The following is a 25,491-nucleotide window of genomic DNA, read 5'->3' as shown; positions in this document are numbered from 1 at the left end:
CTATTTAACATTTGGGGATCTCCCAGAAGAGTGGTATGAAATAAACTGCACACTTCAGATTTTGTAGACAAAAGACTTGATATAATTAGAGCTGATAGCATAGCTTGAACTATACCACAAGGGGCCATAAGCTGATATATTATCATTGTGGGGTTAATTAAACACAAAATCTGTTCAAGGTATGCAAATAAGTACCATTTATGCTGCCTTTTCATACAATAAATACTTAAAGTGCATAGGTTAAATACTGCAAATTACACCACTTCTAAAAGAAGGTTCTTTCTTTCATACAGTGAACTCAAGTTATTTTATTGCTTTAAGTATTTTTGATGGGGCACACGATGTGATTTTAGCCAGACATAAATAATTCAGTTCACTATTATAGTCCCTGCTAACTTGGCAAAGAGGCACCTTTTAACATGGGGATTCTCTTTATTTAGAAAGGGGGAGAGTAACTGGCCGTATCCACCCCTCACTCAGCACAGTACTTTCAGTGACTGTTGCTGGTATCTATCTTATGTTTCTTTTTAGATTGTGAGCTCTTTGGGGACAGGGATCCATCTTATCTTATTTATTTATTATTCTCTGTGTAAACTGCCCTGAGCCATTCTTGGAAGGGTGGTATAGAAATTAAATAAATAAATAAATAAATAAATAAATAAATAAATAAATTTATATTATATGTTGTTCTTCCTTAGGTTCAAAGGCATTATTTTATGAGTCCATTGTTTCCATCAATTCATACACCAATCTTTGAGAGATCTTTAAGCATGCAGGATACTGTATGATGAAATATTGCAGGAGTGTCCAATCAGGGTAGGGGAGCATCGCCCACTCTCAATAGTTGGTCGTGTGTTTGCAAAGATCAAGGTAGGATGAGGGTAGATTGATTGTGTGGAAGCTGGGAAGGACGTGTGTGGACAACTCACATTCTGTCCCCAACATTTTATCAAGGCTGAACAAAAAGCTGTCACATCCAGCTCCCACATTATCACTATCCCCTCTCCTACCTTGATCTTTGCAAACACAAAGAGTACACACAGCTCTACCACCTTGGCTGGACACTCCTTCTACCTTGGTTTTGTTCATGAGAATGAACCCAATATTTTGTATCAAAAAATGACTGAAAAACATTTGTATCCTTCCTGATCCTAAATAATAACAAAATATCACATACAGATGTATGACAAACTCTTACTTATTCAACAATTCAGTTGTAAAGGACAAGACGACAAACTTTATCCTGAATTTCTACTTGAAGAACCATTACTATCACATTTTGTCGCTACATCCCAAGCTGCTTCTTTAGATTTGTGTAATATTTTAGCTTCATGTCCATGGTTGGTTTATTTTAAATGTCTTTTTAATGTTTGTCCTGATTATAGATTTTGCAGTTAATTATCATGTATTTATAAGATTAGTTTATTCATTCTAGGAGCTATTGTTCTTCTTGTTATTTCAACATGCTCCTCCTTGACAAGGACAGAAAAATAAACCCAAAGTAGGTAGGTTTACTCGAGTTCTAATGATAAACATTGATCTTGCTAAATCTGACGGTTTACATGTTACAAACTAATCCTAAATCCTGGATATATCCAGAAACTATCTGGCACATTGAGAAATGTCTGCAAATTAGACATTGGGAAACATTAGACATCTTGGGAAACAGGGACAGAAAATCATGTATTTATATATGGGGCCTTTTAAATGAGATGTGTCCAGCTACTTTTTGAAAATCTTGAATTGAGTTCTTTTGGGATACTAAACAAAAGATGCTCTAGCAAAGTTAGGATAAAATTGTGAAATAAAAAACAATGCCCGCCTTTAATGTTATATCACTTGTTCTATCATTCCGTTAGGATGGGAGTTAACACATATATCCACTACTTTTCACAACTCCAGGACAGGAAAGCACTTTACTCAAGTGAAATCACCTTTGTGCTGAAATCCCTGTTGGGTGGTTATTTAAGTCATAGTCAGACTCTGGCATAATTGACAACCTCAGCTCCAAAGAAGTTCTTGATCAAAACAGCAAGGCTTTTACAGGTCAGGCATGAAAAGCTGTGGAGTGGCTATGTCAAGGGAGAACTAAAACTACATTGCATGGAACTTTGCTTCATTTCAGCCAAGAGTTTCAGGCCATCTCTTACAAGATCATTAGATGTCGTATATTCTTTCTTCTTCTTGAGAATATGCGTGGCTGGCTATATGAAGTTCTTCGGCTTAGGATTTAGAAGTTGTCAGCTAAGCCTTTTGAACAGAGATCAAAATCTGTACTGAGATGCTTTTGCCATTGCATTTTTAGTTCATATTTGTGCCCTACATTTCTTAACTGTACCTCTTGACCCTCCATCACTCAGTATTTTTTTAAAAACTCCTTTCCCCCAATGAACATCTTTCCCTCCCATGGTACGGTGCTTGTTTTTAGTCTTCTGCATGGAATATGGTCTTATTTTGTATGCATGTATATCTATATGAACAACACATGTGTTGTGGTTGGGGGGGGCAGAAAACGTTGGAAGGAAGATGCTTGCTGATAAAACAAAAAGAAATTTACTTCATTTTGCTTCAGTCTAAAGTCGTGACATGTTCATTTATACTGACATGATTTGCAGTAAGAACTCCATTACAGAAGACAGCTAGAATCAGAGCTGTCTTGGAGGATGAATCATTCTGCTACTTTTCTGATTCACGCTTTGCAGTCACACAAGCTCAACATGATTTTTTAAAAAATGCTGGAAAATGCAAAAACATTACTCTTTAATTATAAAAGCAAGGCATGAGTTTCTTCTAATTATGTCTGTGATCTGAGAAAAGCAGCCGGTCCTCCACATGTGTTTAACTGATTTATGTCTCTTTCCATCTTTACTTAATTTCCAACTAGTTCAGGACAAATGACACCACAGCCACATATGGAAGACAAACTGCCAACAAATATGCCTGCCTGAGTTACGTCTATTATGTCATATACCTTGTCACCACTAATGTTATGATATTATGGTGCTGATGGACTGCTGCCAAGTGCAACTGTAAAAAGGCATTTCTGGAAGAAGTTATACACCCCATTTATTGAAGGGTGGAACTCAAGAATTTTCCTACATGCTCATCATAAAATCTAAGGTAAAGATTAAAATTAAAAAGGTAAAGATTAAAATATGAGCTACTGAAGAGAAATGCAAAGTTTCAAAACAGAAGTTAGTCTCAAGTGAACACAGTACCTCAGATACTAGATATGTAGAATCATGCCTCCCAGTGAAAACATAATTGGCCATCAATTCAAGAGATGAAATGCATGATCTTGTGTGATTCAATCAGGAATTATCAGATAATGACAACTATTTATCATGACATCTCCATTAACATGTGCACTGACAGGAAATATCATACATGTATTCAGTAGCAAAAGGATCCATTAAGCACCAAATTAAAGCATAAAGTTAGGATAATTTAATGAAAGACAGGAGAGAGCTGCAAAACTGAGAATTCAGTGTCTCTGGAGAAGATGTTGGATTAAGATTACACCAAAGAAGAACCTAAAGACTAGCAAACACCTAAAGACTGTGCAAACACCTAGAACTCAGTCTAAGCAGAATTTGCAATATCTCTTTTCCTGCAGGCTTTTCTACATTTTCTGACTTTTATTATAACCAGGAATTTCCCTCCCAGACAAATATCTCTTAAAGTTCAGATTTGATAGATAGATCACAGCTATTCCATTAGGATGAAGTAGTTAAGTAGAAACAGCAATTATGGTTTCCACACTGAATTTATTAATCCTCAAAAATAACACACACACACACACACACACACACACACACACACACACACACACACATATATATGAATGAAAATGTTAGTCTATTTTTGTGCGTGAAAGAGACATCAAAGCAGTTTTTGACTGACAAAGTTCCTTACTGACTATGTCAAAGTGGAAGCTAAATGTCCACCTTTCTGAATCCCAGAGTTCAGAGGTCACTGTATTCCCATATGATCTGACAAGTGAGATGAGACTGGATGAAGAGATCAGAAAGGCCATATGCCCCGAGGCTTTGGAACACACTTCCTGCTGAAATAAGAGCTTCCCCATCTCTTACAACTTTTAACAAGGCAGTCAACACATTTGTTCATCCAGGCTTTTCATTAGATACTGTTTTAATTGTGTGTTTTTAAAATAGTTTTGATGTTTTAAATTTTAAATTGTTGTGTTAACCTTTTAAATTTGTTTTTAGTGTTTTGTTGTAAACTGCCCTGAGACTTGCGTTTTGGCTGGTATACAAATGTGTTAAATAAATAAATATACTTGTGGCAGGGGGAGACAAGACAGGCTGGGCCCACACTCAGAAACTCAGTGCCTATTTCCCCATTCAAACATTAAAGCTACTATGTCCCATCTACTATGACTAGCTTCCTTTTTAAAAGCAAGTTTTCCCTTCACCACAACCAGCAGAAGCAGAATAAATTATTGGGGGGGGGGGTTAGACTATTCACATTTGTGTAATTTTTATGAATTGTGTAGAGATCAGCTCCCTTGGAAAAAATAGTCACTTCCTCGCCCCCCCCCCCCCGCCTTTCCCCCATATGCATTAAGTGTGTCTTGCAATGCCTCAGGCAATATGGATGACCCACCTCCTTGCTAGGTGGAGCAAGGATGAAGAGAACAGTTGAGTATGAATCTATATGTTTCCTATATGTAGGAATTGAGCAAGCCAGGAAGTTAGTTAAGCAACGTGTCCTGGATATAGAAGTTCAACAAGAAGGTGCATGGATCAAACAGGGTTTATACTTAGGGAGTCAAGCTATTAATCTTAAACCAGCTAAGTACTTTGATGTGGTGCTTGTCCCTAAATTTAGAAGAGCCCTCACTTTAGCACGTTTAAATGTTCTTCCTACAGCAGTACTGGATGGCAGGTTTAAGGGAGTTCTGCTATTTTTACGATTTTGCCCATGTGGCAAAGGGGTTATAGAATCCACCTCGCATGTTATTCTTTATTGTAATTTTTATAGTGAACCCCGTTTAAGACTTATATCTCCTGTGTTACATAATTTGATGAATTTTATTTAAATTATCTTTTAACTAATGTGGACACTGATATTATTTCTGTTATAGCCAGGTTTTGTTATATTATTTGTGAAATTCGTACTGGTTTATTGTAAATGTTTCCTGGTCAGTGACCAAATAAACTTTATATATATATATATATATATATATATATATATATATATATATATATATTCACAGTTATATCAGACACAACAATAAGCCAAAAAAAGAAACTATTATTTGAATAGTTCCAGCTCCACAAAACTATGAACAGGCGACCTCCTTGTGATTGGATTGCTTTGTGCTAACATTTTTCTTTGTTATCTTTGACAGATTTTATAAAATGTGAAAGAATTAACACCTGAGGGGAAAAAAAAATCTTTATGATATGGTGGGATGCAATGACTCCTCACTGCGACCACTGCAATATTGATTGGTAGTGCAAAGAGCTGTTAATAATGGTTCTCACCTCTTGCTTGTAGACCAGGGCCACATGTCTCTTGGGCACCTGGACTGTCTTGACGAACATACCATGGTACTAACTGACACTTGCGCCATTTGTGAGTCTTCCACCTGCAGCAGGACAAGGATCACATGAACAAAACCTATGTTATTTGTCAGAGCTCAATCTGAGCAGATGTGCAAATAAAATATTAATATGGTTTATCTGTCCTCCTTCTTGCCATCTTCCACCCCTTTCTTTCCTCAATTAAATTCCATTGAACTCAAAGTTGAGGGTAATCTGCACATTTTATTCAATGGTAATAGTATGCATATCTGAAAAAAGATGGCTCAAAAGGCCATTTTTGCAAATGATATTTTTCTGCAGTTTTGCTTTTCAACTTAATATATTTTGTAGAGGTGCAATGCTTTATATGTTGCATTAAGACTATTCATAAGTGATGCACATGAGATGAAAAAGCATTGCACCTGTACAAAAACCTTAAGGGCTGCCTGCTTGTAGGCCAACTGTGTATTTGTCCCTGGGTGTATACTAAAAGAGGGAGCCACAATCAACCCTGTTGCATCCATCTGGGAGATACAGTGAGCAAAAATGCATCTGCCATGAGCATATGTTACGGCTACACACATAACATTTTGCATAAACCCATAAAAGTACAATGTACAAACCAGTTCTAGGATCCAGGTTTTCAGTGAGATGGTGAGGCTATATCAATCTGGTCTGTATCAATTCAGACTGCAAATGAGAACTCACATGATTGAATATTTTTCCATATAAAACAAATTCCTTCACACATTTTTTAAAAAAGATGTAGGGGGAAGTTTAGCTTCTTAGGTTTTCTACGTGCAGGGAATTCCTTTATTCAAGAAATTCAAGCATGCAAGTCCCCACCTTCAGCCTGAAGTGGTATAGCCCCAGAGGCTTCCCTCTTCATTGAGACTGAACCCAAGACTCTTGGGAAAGGGACCATGTCTTTCATCAGCATACACTCAGTGCTATATAAACAATGGCTGACATCTAGAGCAAAGAAGCCCTGGTACAGCAAGAGAAGCAGACTAACAGCACTGCCAGACTAACTGTACCAGTATACTAGGGGAGGGGCGATTTTTGACAACCCTCCCTTCCCAGGAAGCCCTCTGTGACATCTGAAAATATGTTTCTGAGGGCTGCATAGCTCTCAGAGATATATTTTCAGGTAGAGGGCTTCCTGTGAAAGGGAGGGTAATCAAAAATTGCCCAATCCCTGGTGCACCAATACATGTAAGTCAGCTCCTCTCACTGCACCAGCTCTTCCTTGCTCTGGATGTAAGCTAGTAAGCATATGGTAACCACTAGTTATTGTACTGCCAGGATGTGTGCTACATAGTCCACTTGGAATTTCACCTCCAATTTGGTTATGCAAAACTCATCATAGAAATATGTGCATATATTCAACTGAGTTAAGTTTTAAACATGCAGTAGGGAAAGAGCCCTTTTGTGCTTCCCTGTGGAGGTCATTTTACTGATGTATTTTTTTAAAAGGTTCTTCAGCATATTCAATCTGGAAAATGCAGGCCCAGCACAAAATCAAATTTTACGTCAGTCTGAAGAAACAACAAACTGGTGGGAGCTTGCATAAGACCAACATTTAAATTAACAAAATAAGAGCTTACAGAATTATTCAGACACCTATTGCACTCAATTATTTATTGCTTTATATATATTTATACAAATACCTATGGATATTTGCCCCATACATAAACATTTTCACACAAAAGGCTGCTCGTATCTACATGCTCTGTGTTGCTCCACAGCTTTAACAAAAAAAGATTATGAATTATCTATCCAAGTTTTCATTTTTAAAATGTATCTTATTTCCCCCCCCAACTGCTGTCTGTCATGTATAACATAATTTTGCATCCAATTTAGAAAACAATACACAGGGCTTTTCACAATGCAATATCTAGATAACATGGTTTCTTTTCTCCTACTTGTTACTTCAGTCTTTCTGACAGACTTGTTTTGGATGAAGAAGAATTACTGTGGCCATAGCTGTTATAATTTGGTGGCTTCAGCAAAAAGCATAGATGGTCTGGTGAGATATAACTCCATGGATGTACAACACTCTCTCTGAGGAATATAAACATGCTATTTGCCACTGCTTGTTTCTGAACTGATGCAGGAGGCAGGCAAAAACAGCAAAGAGTATTCTAGGTAAAGCAGGAAGGTTTTCAGTCCTAGCTCCCCCCTGCCCCCACTGTACTCCCAAAACCCAGACACCCCCCCTCCCCAGAATACTGATGCATATTCTCAAGAAACCTAAGTAACCATATGGCTACTACCTACCTAATGGCTACTACCTACCGTTCATCTTAGACAGGTTGCACTTGAACCAAGATGGAACCACACTGCTGGTTATGCTGGCCTTGGGCCGAAATAAACCAATACATACATACATACATACACTGCTGGCGCTTAATATCAAAAAGATTGTGGAACAGCTTTTAAAATGACACCTGGGGAATAGCCAACAGGAGCTGGGCAGTATCCAGTTTGGGAAATGCCATCCTTTAAGGTGTGAGGGTGTAAAAGATTCAGATAAAACAGAAGGGGACAGAGCAGAACCACATAAAGAGTAGACAGGAGGCTGTGCCAGCTGGTCAAAGAAATCAAAGAATCAAAAGAAAGATAGCATACACCAGGTAAGAGATTCAGCATATAGGTGCTTATATGCCAATGCCAGAAGCCTCTGAACCAAGATGGGCAAGCTCGAGTTATTGGTTGCTAACAAAATAATAGATATAGTGGGCATAACAGAAATATGGTGGTAGAGTGTAAACCAGTGGGGCACTGTTATCCCTGGATAGAAACGCTATAGAAAGGGCAGGGAGGGGCACCTTGGAGGTGGAGTAGCACTGTATGTTAAAGAAATGATAGTATCTAACAAGCTAGAAAACCTAGGAGGACCGGAGTCCTCCACAGAAACCCTGAGAGTGACAATACAAGGCCTGAAAGGAAACGTGCTACTGAGGACATGCTATCGTCCTCCTGATCAAAACGCTGACAGTGTCTAGGAGTTGCAGCAGGAAATCAGGGAGGCGTCAAGGAGAGGCAGGGCTGTAATAATGGGTGACTTCAATTACACACACATAGACTGGGTAAATTCACAGTCAGGTAACGACAAAGAGGTCACATTTCTAGATGTGCCCTAGAACAGTTGGTCTTGGAACCAAGCAGAGAGAAGGTGACCTTGGACTTAATCCTGAGTGGCACCCAGGACCTGGTGCATGATATCAGTGTCATGGACCCCTTAGGGCACAGTGACCATAGTGCAATCAGAAATTTTATAAATACAAAAATTACAAAGATTACTATGACAGAAAACAGATATCACAGAAGTGATTGGAGCACTACCAAGTCGTCATTACAGCAGTCTTATAAATCAATCAAATTCAGCATACATGTGAGGAGTGAATCACCAAGGAAGTCTAACACAGACATTTTGAATTTCAGAAAAGGAAACTTTTCCAAAATGAGGAGTTTGGTGGGGGGGGGGGAAACTGAAAGGGGAAATGGCATGGGTTAAATGTTCCTACACATTATTCAACATAGAGTGCAGGCCTTGGTGACATGCTCCTGGCATGCTTAATGTGAAGCTCCAGCCTTGTTTCCACAAAAGCTAGGATCAGGCTGCCAATGAAACAAAATAGAGTAGTTTATTTTTAGGTTTTAGAATACAAAAACTTAAACTACTTACAAAAAGTCAACTGTTTGTGCATAATTCATCTGCGGACTTCTCTGCCATGGGATGTGGTCCCTGTAGGCTCCTAGTGGCATCTGGTTGGCCATTGTGTGAAACAGAATTCTGGACTAGACAGGCCCTGGGCCTGATCCAGCAGGGCTTTTCTTATGTTCTAAGTGTTAAGCACATAGGGGTACCTCAGCATTGCATCTAAGGGTGCATGCATCTACTCTCATAATAGTATTTTATTCCAGCAGGACCTCCAGCAGTAAAGTATTTATCTTTTGCATACTGCTTTGCACTGCCAAATAGTGGGAAATAAATTACTATTGTTCTTAATGAAACCAAGCACTTTACTACTGATGTAAATTACTGATATTTGAGACGGTATGTATAAGAAGCAAAGAAAAAGACTTATGACTCTCCTGAATAGTTGGAGCGCAGCGTTTTAGGCAGCTTCAAGCCCTAGGATTATTACATCCTCAGAGAGCCATCAACTAGTTATGTTGTAATCTCCAAATAGATTTTAAGTGATAAGTATCAGGATCAAGGTAACACATAAGTAATAATTTGTATTTATATTGCATTGGCAAGGAAATGATGGGGAAAATCATTTTCTGAACTGGGCATCAGTGTGAGAAAGAAACTATCAGGAGGGCCCTTGGTTATCATGGGTTCCACATTCATGATTTCACTTATTCACGGTCAACCTATCATTACCTGATTTCCATTATTGCAGGGTGGAGTTTCACTCATTCGTGGTTGCTGTGGGCATATCCTATGTGGGCATATCCTATACTACTGGTTTGCATTATGTCCATTTCCTCAGAGGAGAGAGTTGTGGAAGGAGTTTGGAAGAAGTTTGATGCCATTTGGAGCCATTTTTGGAGGAGGCAGGGATGTTGTGGAGGCAGTATGGAAAGAGTTGGGAGCAATTTTGGAGGTTTTTAGAGGCATTACTGTAGGAGCTGGAGTGGACAAGGAACAGTGTACTCCTCTCTTTTTCCAGGATGCCCCCCACCCTGTACTGTACTGCAGCATTGCTGTGGTCTTTCTGTCCTGCATTTTCCTTTATTGTGCTGTAGTTGGTGCTTGGAAGAAATGCGGAGCCATTTTGGGAGAAGACAGGATGTGCACTGGAGTTACAGTGGCCAAGGTACAGTGCTGCACACTCTCTGTCTCTCTTTTATTTCTAGATTTATTTGGAGGAGGCAGGCTCTGTATGTGTTGTTCTTCTGTAGCATTTGCCTATTGTACTGTAGAGTGATTTTTAAAGAATCTATAGTCTTTGCTTTTTGTATTGTAAAGTGATAAACTTTTTTTCTGTAATTTTTTCAGGATCTGGGCATTGAGTGTAACATGGAGGCTTTTTTTGAGAGAGAGACATGCAGTGGACAATGTATTATAGCCCCTCCCCGCTTTCTGTACTGTGCAGTAATGTTGTGTACATTTTGTTATGCTGTCCTCTGGGCTCAGAATTGTTCTGCACAGCAACTTCACAATTTTCTTTTCTCAACAGTCATGCTGGGCAAGCATAAAGCAGGGAACACTGATGAGGGGAGTGCTAAAAGGCAGCAGAAAGCAATGTGCTTGAGTGAAAAAGTGGAGTTGTTGGATATGTTGGTTCATGGGGACAATGTAGCATCTGTTAGATGCCATTATGACATCAATGAATCCACTGTACAGTACATCCACGAAAATGAAAACAATCTCCGTGCTAGTGTGACGACAAGCACTTCTGAAAGTGCTAAAGTGGCATTGCATTCTTGTGACCCCCATGCAGAATGCATGGAAAAGGCCCTAAATATTTGGATCAAAGACCAAGCACACAAAAAAGTTACACTGAGTGGACCGATGGTAAGGCAAGAAGCACGGATGCTTGAAGAAGATCAAAAAGCAACATCTGTCAGTCCAGGGCTCAGTTTTCAGGCAACCACGGGCTGGTTTGAAAAGTTCAAATACCATTACAGCCTCCATAACATAAAGGTAGCAGGGAAAGTAGCACCAGCAGACCATGAAGCAGTGGAAAGATTCCTGGCACAATTTCAGCAGCTTGTTGAAGCTAAGGGATACAGACCTGAGCAGCTCTTCAATACAGATGAGATAGGCCTATTTTGGAAGAGGATGCAATCCTGAACCTTCTTTTTGAAGCAAGAAAAAACTGTTTTGGGTCTTAAGGTAGCCAAGGATCGAACAACTCTTTTACTATGTGGCAATGGTGCAGGAGACTGTGTTGTGAAACCAATACTGCTTTACTAAGCATGCAACCCACGTGCCTTCAAATGGAAAAACAAGCACCAACTCCCAGTATTCTGATGATCCAACAGGAGTGCATGGGTGACTGCTGCACTGGGTCAGCAATTGCTTCATACACGAGGTTGAAAGATATCTGACAGCAAAGGACCTTGCATTTAGAGTTCTACTGCTTCTGGATAATGCCCCTGTACACCATGAAAGACTGCGGTTTGTCCACTCAAATGTGGAAGTTACTATCCTACTGACCAACACCACTTCCTTAAGTCAGCCAATGGACCAAGGTCTCATTGCTACATTCTCAAGTCTTATCACAACTGCAATACATTCAAGAGGATTCTGGATCTGACAGAAAGTGAGTTCTTTTTGATAGTCACTGATTGTTGGAAGAGTTACAACACAGCTGATTGCATAGAGAACATAAAGGCATCCCTTGATGAGATACAACCAAGAACCTGGAATGCATGCTGGAGGAAGTTATGGCATTAAGTGGTCACTTCTTCATCAGCTGAGGCTGTTCCCTCAGCAGACAAAGAAGTGGCAAGGATTGTGAACCTTGCACATAGCATTGGGGTTGGTTTGGATGATATCTAGGCAAATGAGGTGGAGGAGCTCCTTCAATCACTCTAAGATGAGTTTATAAAGGAGGCACTGGAAGAGCTCATAAAGTAAATTGCTGAGATTGATGATGGACAGAAGAAAGAGGAGGAGATGGTGGTACCAACACCACTACTTTAAAGTGCTTGCAGAGGTTATGACCGCTGGCAAGGTCTTTGAAACTGATCCATTCACAGAATGCTATTACAGGCTGTATTGGAACTCTATAAAGAAACCTATGGGGATTTTAAAAGGAAAGGAAAGCAATCCAACATCACCAGCTTCTTTTAAAAGGTTGACAGCACTGTTTGTCTACATCTCCAGGGCCTTTTTTCTCCAACCAAAAAACCTAACCCCCTCAATCAAGGAAGCCCAAGGTTTGATTATGGCAGTTTCATTATTCAAGACATCATCATAGAATGTAACCCCCCACCATATTCAAGGCGCCTCCTGTAATATCCACACCTGATTTTTGCCACACTTCCTGTTTCCAGTCCCCAAAATGAAAATGTCCCTGAAGATCAGCCATCATGATATTAACACTAGATTAAAAGAATATCCGGCCTACCATCTATATTCTATGATTGATGTTACCGGACACATTGAGATGAATTCACCAACGCTTTGCCATGAGATAATCATGACATTTGAAAGCAGTCATAGCATGTTATTGTCTGAACAAGCCATTTTTATATTGCTAAATTAAGATGACAAATTGCCTGTGAAATGCAGGCTACATCCCATTATGAGGAGATGGAATTAACATCAGGACTCAGAAAGCTTCTTTGTCACTATACGGCTTTCTCCTGCTCTTATAAAAACACTCATTCTGAGCCTGCCATGAACTATGCCCACAAGGGTCTTAAGATGACACAGAGTTGTTAAGGTGGTCCTGCAGAATCTCTCTTTGATTCATGTTATTAGCTATACTAATAATACTTTTTAGCGCATTTAGTAACCTTTATGACATCTATGAAAACTAGGGCAACATCAAATAACTCCTATTACAAAAGAGATAGTGAACTGCCAGTATACTAAGGATATCTAGGATTGCCAGCTCTGTGCCTCTTAACAGCAGCTTGATCTGTAGACGTCAGTAGGTGGCCATGTTAGTTTGATGCTGCAGACAGAAGCATCACCTGCCAGTGTTTGCAGATCAGCCAGCTGTTAAGAACAGAGGTCAGTAACAATTTGGCAACCAGAAAGCCAGCCAACCACCCAAAAGAATCAAGAGAGGAGAGCTGGTCTTGTGGTAGCAAGCATGACTTGTCCCCTTAGCTAAGCAGGGTCTGCCCTGTCTGCATATGAATGGGAGACTTGATGTATGAGCACTGTAAGACATTCCCCCTTAGGGGATGGAGCCGCTCTGGGAAGAGCAGAAGGTTCCAAGTCCCCTCCTGGGCATCTCCAAGATCGGGCTGAGAGAGATTCCTGCCTGCAACCTTGGAGAAGCCGCTGCCAGTCTGTAAAGACAATACTGAGCTAGATAGACCAATGGTCTGACTCAGTATATGGCAGCTTCCTATGTTGCTATGTTAAGGATGAACTAAGGTTTTAAAATCAGGGATTTCTAGCCTTCCGATCAAGAAAGAACGGCCTTTCCCCATGTGATCCTTCCAAGCCACGGGGAGATTCAGGCTTGGGGGAAACCTTGCTCTGTGTACTACCACCACCAGAACTGCAGTGGGTGGGAATGCAGGACAGGGTCCTTCCCATTGTATTGCCCAGATAATGGAACTCCCTACCCTTAGAGGCCTATTTGATCCTTCCTTACCAACCCTGTCAATTAGTGAAGACTTCTTATTTTGACATGCCTTCAGTGGTGACTGTTTTCCCTGATGTATCCGTTTGGTTTTCCGGATGTTTATACTCCTATCCATCTGTTGCTCAGATATTTTTATTATTTACCGTTGCTGTTTTTTTTTTTAATTTGGTTGAATTATTTTGACTGTTTTCTTTTTAACTGTTGTTTACCAGTTTGAAGGCCCTTTGGGTTGGAAATGCAGCTTATATATTTTGATATAAAAAAATAAATCTTAACAAAGCTGCCTCATCCACCAAAAGAACTAAGAATCCTGGCAATTTATGGAACAGAAATTCATGTTTTAAAAAGGACTGGTATCATTGCATTAAATTGTGCAGCAGTTATGATCAATTATCTGATTTTAAATATTTTTTTAGGAAGTGGCAGCCTTCCGTACACACAGAATAACTGCATATTCTTTGTACTGACTGAGGAAAGAAGATTATAAAGCTAATGCTGCAGCTGCTTTATTCTCCAAAGGTGGCAAAGATAGTTCCTCCTCCCCACAAGATAATAAGGCTTTAATGATGAAACCCACTTCACTAAAACTAGATTGTGAACATTTTGGAGAATGACCAAATCACATACATTCTAGATTTAAATATATATATATATATCTAGAAACTCTATGGTGTCAGAAGTTGAAAGAACTTTCTTCCATGAATAGCATCACCTGTAAAATGAACAAACAGGAGGAGGTTCACAATCCTTTTCTTCATACAAAGTATCCGGGCAGTCACGGCCACCATTTGCTGGGAGCTGCAAGATGACTCGATGCCGAGATTGTTTTGTTACAGTGACATCTCCTGCAAATAAAGGCAAAAATACATTTTACTCTCCACATTTTCCCTAGAAGTTGGGCTATCATACTGTGATCATAGTAACTAGTGGCAAAAATACCTTGGCTGACATCCTAAGGAAGTTGCTGATGGATTCCTAACTAATGTTGCTGATGGATTCCTGACTAATGCAGCACCAACACTTGTGCAGAAGGGGATGAATTTTGTCAATCTCCTCTTTCCCCCAGAAGCACTTTCTGTCACCCTAAAATAAGTCCCTGAGGGTCATGCAGACCTCAAGGACATATTTCCATCCTTCTAGGGGAAGGGGATTTTGGTGGAACTCCTCCCACCCCACAGTGCAAGCACCAGTTCTGCTTTAGTCAGGCACTCAGCAGCAGCACTGGTGCTTGTTATGTAGCACAGGCATTCGATTGGTCAGGACATCATCCATTGTATAAAATAGTTGAATTAGCTGCACTAAACCCATAGTCTAGATCAGTGATTCTCAAACTTGGGTCCTCAGGTGTTATTGGACTTCAACTCCCATATTCCCCAACCAAAGGCCACTGAGGCTGGGGATTATGGGAGTTGAAGTCCAACAACACCTGAGGACCCAAGTTTGAGAATCCCTGGTCTAGAACTTCTCCAAGTGCATCTGAAATCTTGCTTACCTACAGAATTTGTGATAGGGCATCTGAAGTTTTTTAACCCACCATCTTGAAATGCACTGTACATGTTGTGCCGCATTGGTGAAAGGTAAAGATAGAAAACATCCTCAGGGCTTCTTCTCAGAATAGGGAAATACAGGTGAAACTCGGAAAATTAGAATATCGTGCAAAAGTCCATTAATTTCAGTAATGCAAATTAAAAGGTGAAACTGATATATGAGACAGACGCATTACATGCAAAGCCAGATAAGTCAAGCCTTAATTTGTTATAATTGTGATGATCATGGCGTACAGCTCATGAAAACCCCAAATCCACAATCTCAGAAAATTAGAATATTACATGGAACCAAGAAGACAAGGATTGAAGAACAGAACAATATCGGACCTCTGAAAAGTATACAGTGTACTGTGCTTGATTGGCCAGCAAACTCGCCTGACCTGACCCCATAGAGAATCTATGGGGCATTGCCAAGAGAAGGATGAGAGACATGAGACCAAACAATGCAGAATTGCTGAAGGCCGTTAATGAAGCATCCTGGTCTTCCATAATACCTCATCAGTGCCACAGGCTGATAGCATCCATGCCACGCTGCACTGAGGCAGTAATTGCTGCAAAAGGGGCCCAAACCAAGTACTGAATACATATGCATGCTTATACTTTTCAGAGGTCCGATATTGTTCTATTCTTCAATCCTTGTCTTCTTGGTTCCATGTAATATTCTAATTTTCTGGGATTGTAGATTTGGGGTTTTCATGAGCTGTACGCCATGATCATCACAATTATAACAAATTAAGGCTTGACTTCTCTCGCTTTGCATGTAATGCGTCTGTCTCATATATCAGTTTCACCTTTTAATTTGCATTACTGAAATTAATGGACTTTTGCATGATATTCTAATTTTCCGAGTTTCACCTGTATTGCAACATTAATATTACTTGACAATAAACAGAAGATAGAAGGTTCATTTGCAGTTGCAGGGGAGTAATGGCAGGAGAGAGGACACGCCCCCAACGCCTGCCTGTGGCTTCCAACAGCATCTGGTGGACCACTGTGCGAAACAGGATGCTGGACTAGATGGGCCTTGGGCCTGATCCAGCAGGGCTGTTCTTATTTAGCAAACGTGCCATCTTGTTATACAACATGTGAAGGGACATTTCCATAATTTCTACATGTTCTTGTGTGTGCAATGAATATATGCATATTAAAAAAAACACAAAAGAGAATGCAACAATGCTTGTAGAGAAAAACAGAACCAGATGCCACTAGTGTCACCATACTGTGTATTTCATTGTGTTTGCCATGTTGGAAGGAACAGGCTCAATTTCCCCCTGCCATCGCATTAAACCTTCCAGGCTCTACGTTAAACCTTCCAGGCTCCACATGCTCTTCAGTTTCTCAAAAGGTTACAAGTTCAGTCTGTCTAATCCTTTATTATTTAAGAGAATACTCTAATCAGGAACCAGAATGGCTGTAAAAGCGACTTGTTATTTGTCTCAAATATTACAACATGGAGCATTAACTGTGAACTACAAAGGGTATCTTTGCAGCACAACAATCCCATGCCTTTTGAAATAGGTGGCAATAAGCAATCACCAAACACCACAGGTGGATTAACACACAGGAACAAGGAATTATATTATTGACTGCAGTTATGATCGTGCATATTAAGATGAATGCCTCCTGCTACGCTCAAAAGAGAAAAAAGGGATAAGATAGAAATATTTGGGCAACAGTAGGTCAGTTAAAAAAACCAGCGTTCTGCAACTATAATTACAATGCAGAAGAAGAAAATGGAAAGAAATGTAGGGTGTTGTAATGCTACAGAAAGCAGTAGCATGAAACATCTGGCAGTATGTCCTTAGATAAGATACTTAACTTTAATTGAATGTTTGGTTTTTAAGAAAAGAATTTCATCTCTTTTGATCTCCCCCAAGAAAATATGCAAAAGGAGGAGAAAAAACAACACACACCCCCATTTAAGAAAAATATGTCTTAGCTAATTAAGCTTGTAAAATAAACATAAGGTATCTGCACCTCTGGACTGTGTCCCTCAAATGCAATCTACCAAGAATTGTAATATCACAACATCCTATTTCTCATACAACACTTCTTTGCTAAGTCAGAAACTGCACTTCTGTGAATGGAATGACACCTTTGGATTCACGTCACTGGTCCACATGTTGTGTAGTTCTAGGAGGGGGTAAGAAGGGCCATGCACTTGCAAGGCAGCTGGGGAACAGCTGTGTGGTGGCTTCTTTCACAGCTTAGCACGGGCAGAGAGGGAGGGACAAGAGGAACATAGGAACCTTCCATATACTGAGTCAGACCATTTGTTTATCTAGCTCAGTATTGTCTACACACAGACTGGCAGCAGCTTCTCCAAGGTTGCAGACAGGAATCTCTCTCAGCCCTATCTTGAAGAAGCCAGAGAGGGAAATTGGAACCTTCTGCTCTTCCCAGAGCAGCTCCATCCCCTGAGGGGAATATCTTACAGTGCTTACATGTGGATTCCCATTCAAATGCAACCAGGGCAGACCCTGCTGGGCTAAGGGGACAAGTCATGCTTGCTACCACAAGACCAGCTCTCCTCTCTTGTTGCTTCCCTCCCTCCTGCCCCCCAAAGCCCTTTTTACTTCCAGGAATATTCCATTTTTACTAGGGATGTGCACGAATCAAGGTCTGTGGAGGCCATGTGTGTGCCGGCACTACACACGGGTTCTTGGGGCGAGCACCACAGCAGCAGGAAGCTGCATGAGGCGGCAGCGAGCAGGTAAGGACCTGCTCTCCTCTTTTTAAAAGCTCCCGCTCTCTGCTTTCTGCTCCCTTCCCTGCGGTGAGCAACTTCAATTCATGCAGAACCCTAACTTCCACTTCCAGGGGCATATTTCTGCAAGCAAAAAGGGCTTCTGGAGGGAGAGGAGAGCAGCCAACATCGCTTCCCCCTCTGCCCGTGCTGGCCTTTGGAAGAAGCCCTCCATGCAACGATTCCCCTGTGGCTCTGCAAGCGCACTGCCCTTCTTCCACCTTCTTAGTGCTGCAGAAGATGTGGAACACTGTCTTAAACTATTATTTATTTGTTTATTTGTTTATTTATTTACACAGTCAGACAGGTGTTATTGACTGGTTTGTTTTATACAGACATCGAGTCCTTCCCAAGGACCTGGGATGGCTGAATTTTATTATCAATGCTGTTGCTGTTATGATAGATATCGTCACAGAATATAGGCTGTTCCCAGTAAAGTTGCTTTTTGTAATTGGCTGATGGTGATTTCTGTGGCCCCTATGGTGTTAAGGTGCTCTTCAAGTTGTTTTGGAATTGCACCCAGGGCGCCAATTACCACTGGGATTATTTTGGTCTTTTTCTGCCACAGCCTTTCAATTATTATTATTATTATTATTATTATTATTATTAAGAGTCTACTAAAGGAAGGAATTCATATCCTTTGGATGACTAAATTCTCGCTGATAGGCCAAAAGTCAGAAGAACCAACAACAGGTATTACTCCAGATATACACAGATATACACCGAAACAGATTTTTTAAAAAAATTACACTGTAATGACTACTGGGCACAACTCAGGCCAATTATTATATACTAGCTGGGCCGAGTGCAGAGCATCTGCGCCTCTAGTTCTCAGCCCTTTGTTCTCAGCCCTCTCCCCTCCAATGTTTTTTTTCTCTGGCCGGCTGCCTGGCCAACAGCTTTTTCTGGCCCTAGCCCCCTCCCCCCACCCGTTTTCTTCCCCTGCCAGCTGCCAGTACTTTCTTCACCCACCAGCCATGACTTTTTTCACATACACTCCATCACTTTCCCTAGTGCTGCTTTCTTCACATACAACCCACCACCTTCTTCACCCCGTCGCCACCTTCCCGCTTTCCTTGGTGCTGCTCTCTTGCCCATCCATCCATTTCTGCCCATTTGCTCCCCCCGCACCCGGGCAGCTCGCACACAGATTCTTATGAGAGCTGCCATGCATGGGATTAGCGACGGGTACATTTAAGAGAAATATATATAGATATTATGTTAATTATATCATTATATTGTATTCTTATTTGTACACTGCCACAAACCTCTGCCTCTGGGCAGTTTACTGCAGCATTAATTAAGTATGATTAAATCCCACTGAATCTCCAAACGGAGATTTTGAAGATTTGTGACAACAGTCATGGTGTGGACATGGAAAAATTCCAACTACCAATAAACACTCAAGAGTACCTTCTTGACAAGATGAAGGGCATGATGTCCAATCACTGTAAGGAGTCACAATGCAATCTTTTCTACAGGGAAGCAAGCAAGGTCTAACTGTCTCAGGACGAAGGCTTTCAGGACACCTAAAACCAAGCAATAACCACACACAAAAACACAGAATGAAATTTAAATGATAGGTCACTGACATACCAAAACAGTCCGACAAAATTGTCACCAGGTGATGGGCCTCCCATCTTACTCACTACCTCAGTTGTTCATCTGAACCCATCTTTCTGTGATCCTTCAGTAACAGAGGAATATAGGAAACTGCCTTACACTGAGTCAGATCATTGGTCCATCTAGCTTAGGACCATCTACACTGACAGGCAGTGGCTCTCCAAGGTTTCAGGCAGGAGTCTCTCCCAGTCCTACCTGTAAACCACGTAGAGACTTCGGTAGAGGGCAATATACAAATATGTTTAATCAATCAATCAATTAATCAATCAATTAAAATATCTGGAGATGCCAAGGAGTTAACCCAACATCATCTACCTGCAAGCAGATGCTCTCCCACTGAGCTATGGACCCGTCCCCTAAGAGGAATATCTTACAGCAGACAGTGCTTGCATGTAGTCACTCATCAAAATGCAAACCAAGGTGGACTTTGCTTAGCAAAGGGGAGAATTTATGCTTGCTACTGCGAGACCAGCTCTCCACCCAGAATGCAGCTGGTCTGCACCAAATTCCACCAATTGGTTATACTGTTGCTGTGTTTTACACCAAGTTATTGCCTTTTCTTTTCTTTTTTTGCCTCCAACCTTATTTCAAGGTCAAATTAAACTGAAGTAATATAACCTGAATTCTGTTACTTGGAAAATAAGGCCAATAATATTGATTTTGTCATATCCCCGAAATCCTTTCTATTAAGGGTAGTTTAAAACATGGTTCTCATTTACATTAATGTACATCTTCTACTCTTTAAAAATGTATTAAGTGACATTAACGTCAAGAGACGAACCAACATCTTTCTATTATTGTTTCATAAACTGTATCTCTTCACATTGTCCTTAGCTTACTATCTGCACTAATCAAAAAGCAAAACATTATAATCCAAAAAGCAAACAATGACCATCTAGGTAAATATGGAAGGAAAGAGCAAATTAAGAGATTCTGGAATTTCATTCGCCACAATAATATAACTTGGATTCCTATAAGTGTAGACTTCGATAGAGCTACATTGTAATAAACTAAATGGAGAGAAAAGACAAATGCAAAGAATTAAGTGTTTTGGACAACCAAGCTTTGGGTAACAGAACAACTATTATATTTACTTTTTGGGTCCCACTTGTCCCACGTTGACCCTCACACAGATGACTTTCCTTGTCTGCATCCCAACGGCACAGGTGGCCTCCCCATTCCAGCCAGCAGAAGAGTTGAATGCTGACACAGAGACATCCTCTATACACTGGCCCCAAGATCCTGTCTGCCAGTGGTACACTGTGCAAGGATGTTCATTGCAGTTTCTCGTTTCTTGCAACATGCTGCTATTGGGGCACTGAAGTCCTCCTAGAAGAATCAACCAGTGCAGAAGGACATGGTGACACACACACAGACACACAGAAGTATTGCAGCTGTAGTCAGAGAAAAATCAGGCTAAATGAATAAGCTGGGTATTCCATTGTGTGCTCCTAAAACATGGACTTTCAAAACAAGTGAAATAAAGTATTTAGAGCACTTAACCTAGCTCTCACTGAGGTAAATGTATGGTCCGGGCTATACCACTTTGGGCTACAGGTGGGGGCTGACATGACTGAATGTTTTCCAGTTTTAAAAGATTCCTTCGCATAGTCTATGTTCTCACAACCCGCACAGTCATAGTGAAAAGGGCCGACTACAATCAGTGAGCCACCTGCTTTCCTTCAGAGCGTGATGTAAGAAACCGCGCTTTAGCACTGATTGTAGTCCCGCCACCACAGTAAACAAGAATTAAGCTATAATCAGCAACTACAATCAGATCATACCTTAATCCTAGTTAACTCTGTGGCAGCTTGCCGACTGTAGCTAACCCTTCAACTACAATCACGCAGGTTGTGAGAATATGGGTATAAAGAGCTAGACATCAGGGAGAAGGGGTCTGTTATGGTCTTAACCCAGACATTTTGTTTTCTCTGCAGAATTTTTTTTTAATTAAATCATATCAGTCCTTCACCTGCATGAAGGACAGCCCAGACCACTGGAGTACTTAAGAAAAACATTGAATATGTCACATTTCACATTGGATTTTTTTATTTTATCTAGAAGAAGCCACAAATTGATGCAGAAGTATAGTTAGCTACAATAAAAACAAAGCATTAAATCATACTTTTGTGGAAGCCAAAGCTACAGGTAGCATAAATGATGTGTTTTTATGCTCATGGATATGAAGGTATTTTATACAGATAGAGGTCTTACATAGATAGAGGGCCTTAAACTCTTGACCATATTGAATGTTCAAATAATTCTGAATAGTAATAATCTTTAAGTTAAAGTATATCAGAGCATGTCAGAAGTCAAAAGCAATGTGCAGTGAGCTAATTAGCAATAATGGGAGGCATACATTATACCTGATTTTAGTCAGTACATTCATTCATTCATTCATTCATATACTTATCTTTCCTGTCCTTCAATGCATGTATTTGCAAAGAGGCTTGCAAAACTTAAAATTAAATAAAAATCAAAATAATGTTAAAAACCACATCAGTAGCATAAAAAAAATCAGAGCAAGTGAAAGTTAAAAGCAGCATAAAAACATAACACACATTAAAAGGCCTGGAAAAATCAAGATGGCCTTTGCCTGGTGCTAAAAAGATTTAAGTTCACCTGGGTGCTCTCCAAATTAGACCCTGCAACAGATTACAACGAATCTCTGAAGTGTGCTTCCACACTTCCTGTATTGTGACACCGCAGTCCCTACACTGACAGCAGGGTGCCGTTCATATTTCCAATGCCTTGTTTTGAATTTAATCACTGCTAGGGTATATAGTGCTATGATGTCATATATCCAGCGTAAAGAAGTTGCTGTTTTTTTGGGTTGTTAGTTTTCGTGAGACTACTCCACCTGCTGGGTGCTTTGCTATTTGCGTTTTGAATGCGATTTGCCTGAACGGAAGCATTTTGCCGCTGTTGAGCGGCTAATCTTGAACGCACTATCTGTACTTGGAAAGGGAATTGGAGCCAGTGGAGCTCTTTCAGCACTGCAGAGACAGATAGGTTCTCAACAACCATTTCCAGTTAGCAGCCTAGGGACTGTATTTTGAATTAATGGCAGAGAACTAATTCTGAGCAGTCTTCATCTGATCCCAGTTTAATATCCTGGCTCATAAATCATAGGACGGTTTCACACGAAACACAGCAGCCAAGGGTGCAGTGAACTACTGCAACCTTGAAAATATGCAGGAGCCATACTTTCTTGCAATGACATGTGAGATTGGGCACATCATACACCAGCGTGGTGTAGTGGTTAGAGTGCTGGACTAGGACCGGGGAGACCCAAGTTCAAATCCCCATTCAGCCATGAAACTAGCTGGGTGACTCTGGGCCAGTCACTTCTCTCTCAGCCTAACCTACTTCACAGGGCTGTTGTGAGGAGAAACCTAAGTATGGAGTACACCGCTCTGAGCTCCTTGGAGGAAGAGCGGGATTGGGATATAAAATGTAAAATAATAAAATAATAATAATATGAACACATCAGTCATGTCATATCCTTCTCTGTTTGCAACATCTCCCCTGTTTCCAACATCTGTCCTGTACTTCAAATCTGTAGTGTATGGTACAGAAGCCAAATCTGTAAGGTGCAGGTGTCAGTTCCTATCCTGTAAGTAGGGCAGAATATGCAGAGATTGGGGCCAAGACAGGACACAGGGCTCCAGCATTCTCTCAGGGCTATGGTGGCTGGCTGCAACCACAGCTGCTGTGTTATGTATGAAGCCACCCATAGTTAAACCACAGCTCTCTGGTTCCGATGACACACAGAACTGTGATTTGACTCACAAGGATTCCTCCTTCACAGCTGGGTTCATGAGGGGAGGAGGAAAGGGTCGGGGTGAATGAGCTTCAGAGCTCTTGAGGCTCACATTCATAGCCCAACAAACAAGTGATTGGATCATCTGAACTGGGCCAAACTGTTTAGAACTGCAACCTAGGTCAGAAGCTGCCTAGTCAAAAGGTCTCTAGAGATGTAAGCCAGGGAATTTAATGTCTTATATTCAACTATCCCAGTAGATAGCAGAGTTTTCCATCTAGGGGATCTCAATCAGTTAGTTTTGTATTTAATTAATTAAAATTAATCAATTTTAACACCCTTTAACAGCTGAAGGCACACACCCATACAAGAGTCCAGAATATTAATTGGAACTATGTAGCTAATCTGCTATCAAAGCATGAATTGATTCATTAAAGTGGTTAATCAGCTAAACGCTTTCAGGCCTAAAATTGGTTTGGTGATAAGGCTATAGAAAAGCTTTCTTCACAAAATGCATGTTCCAGGCAGGCACAGGCAAGACAATAGAGAGACTTTATGGTGTACAAATAAGCATGCCAAAAATGGGATTTAAGATGGAAATATAAACACAAAATATAACATCAGATTGGTGAGCCCAATTCTGTTTCTGGTCTGCAGTACAACTGGATTCCAATAACAAAGGTAAACTGATATGGCCAAACTGCATGTTACATGGGGAAATCAGTGGTTGACCTTTTTGTTTTGTTTTTAAAACCAAATGGAATAATGGGGAGAGGAGGTGCTAATTTGACTGAGAAATCTGAGATTGACTGAGGTTGGCCAGGAGTGGCTCTTTAATGAGGCAGAGTGAGGCAGTCACCTTGGGTGCAAGCATGGGGAAGGGCTCAAGGGCACAAGGTGCCAGGCTTCCAGCACCATGTACACCACCTTCCTCTCCACTGCTGCCAACCTTCCTCTCTCCGCTCAGGCACACTGTTCATTTTCCCCCTCCTCACTCTACTGGGGCGTACCTCTTCTCACCCCACCAACTTGAGCGAGGACTGCCCCTGTCACCACTGCTTGTCTTGGTGGCATAATTGCCGCTATTTCAGCAGCATGGCCTGCTGAGCATGCATCCACAGATGTGGGGAGGTTCATATTCTCCTTTGCCTCAGGCAGCAAAATGTCTTGGGCACTCCTGCAGATCACGTTTCCTAATCCAAATCACACCCGCAGGCACCTTATGCTCCATTGCAAGTGGAGAGTGGCGAAATAGGCATGATATACGGGCCTGTATCCCCTAGCCCAGGCATCCCCAAACTGCAGCCCTCCAGATGTTGCTGAACTACAACTTCCACCATACCCAGCCACAAAAAATTGTGTCTAGGGATGCTGGGAGTTGTAGTTCAGCAACATCTGGAGGGCCGTAGTTTGAGGATGCCTGCCCTAGCCTAATAGTGGCTTGAAAAGAACAATTTAGATTGAGAAAATATTGTAGGATGAAAGGGTGCCTCCATGTCACTTCTCTGATCGCTTATGCTATAGCTGTGTTTAGAAAAACCATAAAGAGTTCAGTCATGGAACTCCTGGTATGAACTCCTAAGGTATGAAAGGAAAGCACTATCCTTTCAAACCTACAAGCTCTAAAGGAACAGTTCGCCAAAACTGGTGGTATAAACCCACTGAATTACATTCAGTACAGACAGTAAGATAATTGGCAAGGGTCATACACATTACAATCAAAGAAAGAAAGGGGGAAAGGAACTGATAGTACACAAAAATACACAGATAATTGATTGGTCAGCATATGTGGAAAAAGAATTTTTAGCTTGCAACAAAGGTGCGCATGCAAAGAAGCCTTAAAACGTGACTGATATAGGGAATATGGCCAATGAAGTAGTCAAAAGTGGGGTGGGGGAAAACAGTCTGAACATTCTTAATGGATGACCAAATGCCAGAGTATATGCATGTTTTAGTGGGCAGGCTTGTACAT

The 25,491-nt window shown here is 40.8% G+C and overlaps 1 protein-coding gene across 11 annotated transcripts in view; it reads right to left on the bottom strand.

The window, feature by feature from the left end:
- The window catches only part of THSD7A (thrombospondin type 1 domain containing 7A), a 424,790-nt gene that overhangs the window by 87,168 nt on the left and 312,131 nt on the right, over window positions 1-25,491 (bottom strand). For all 11 annotated transcript variants that reach the window (XM_053259796.1, XM_053259795.1, XM_053259797.1 and 8 more), the window contains 4 exons: window positions 20,851-21,085; window positions 19,547-19,662; window positions 14,553-14,685; window positions 5,511-5,614 (listed from right to left, as the gene is read on the bottom strand). In XM_053259796.1, the coding sequence (XP_053115771.1) occupies window positions 5,511-5,614; window positions 14,553-14,685; window positions 19,547-19,662; window positions 20,851-21,085 (588 nt within the window). The remainder of the gene's footprint in view (window positions 1-5,510; window positions 5,615-14,552; window positions 14,686-19,546; window positions 19,663-20,850; window positions 21,086-25,491) is intronic.

Source organism: Hemicordylus capensis, chromosome 6 (genome assembly GCF_027244095.1).
Source record: "Hemicordylus capensis ecotype Gifberg chromosome 6, rHemCap1.1.pri, whole genome shotgun sequence".
NCBI lineage: Eukaryota > Metazoa > Chordata > Lepidosauria > Squamata > Cordylidae > Hemicordylus > Hemicordylus capensis.
This window is presented reverse-complemented; position numbering and strand designations above follow the sequence as displayed.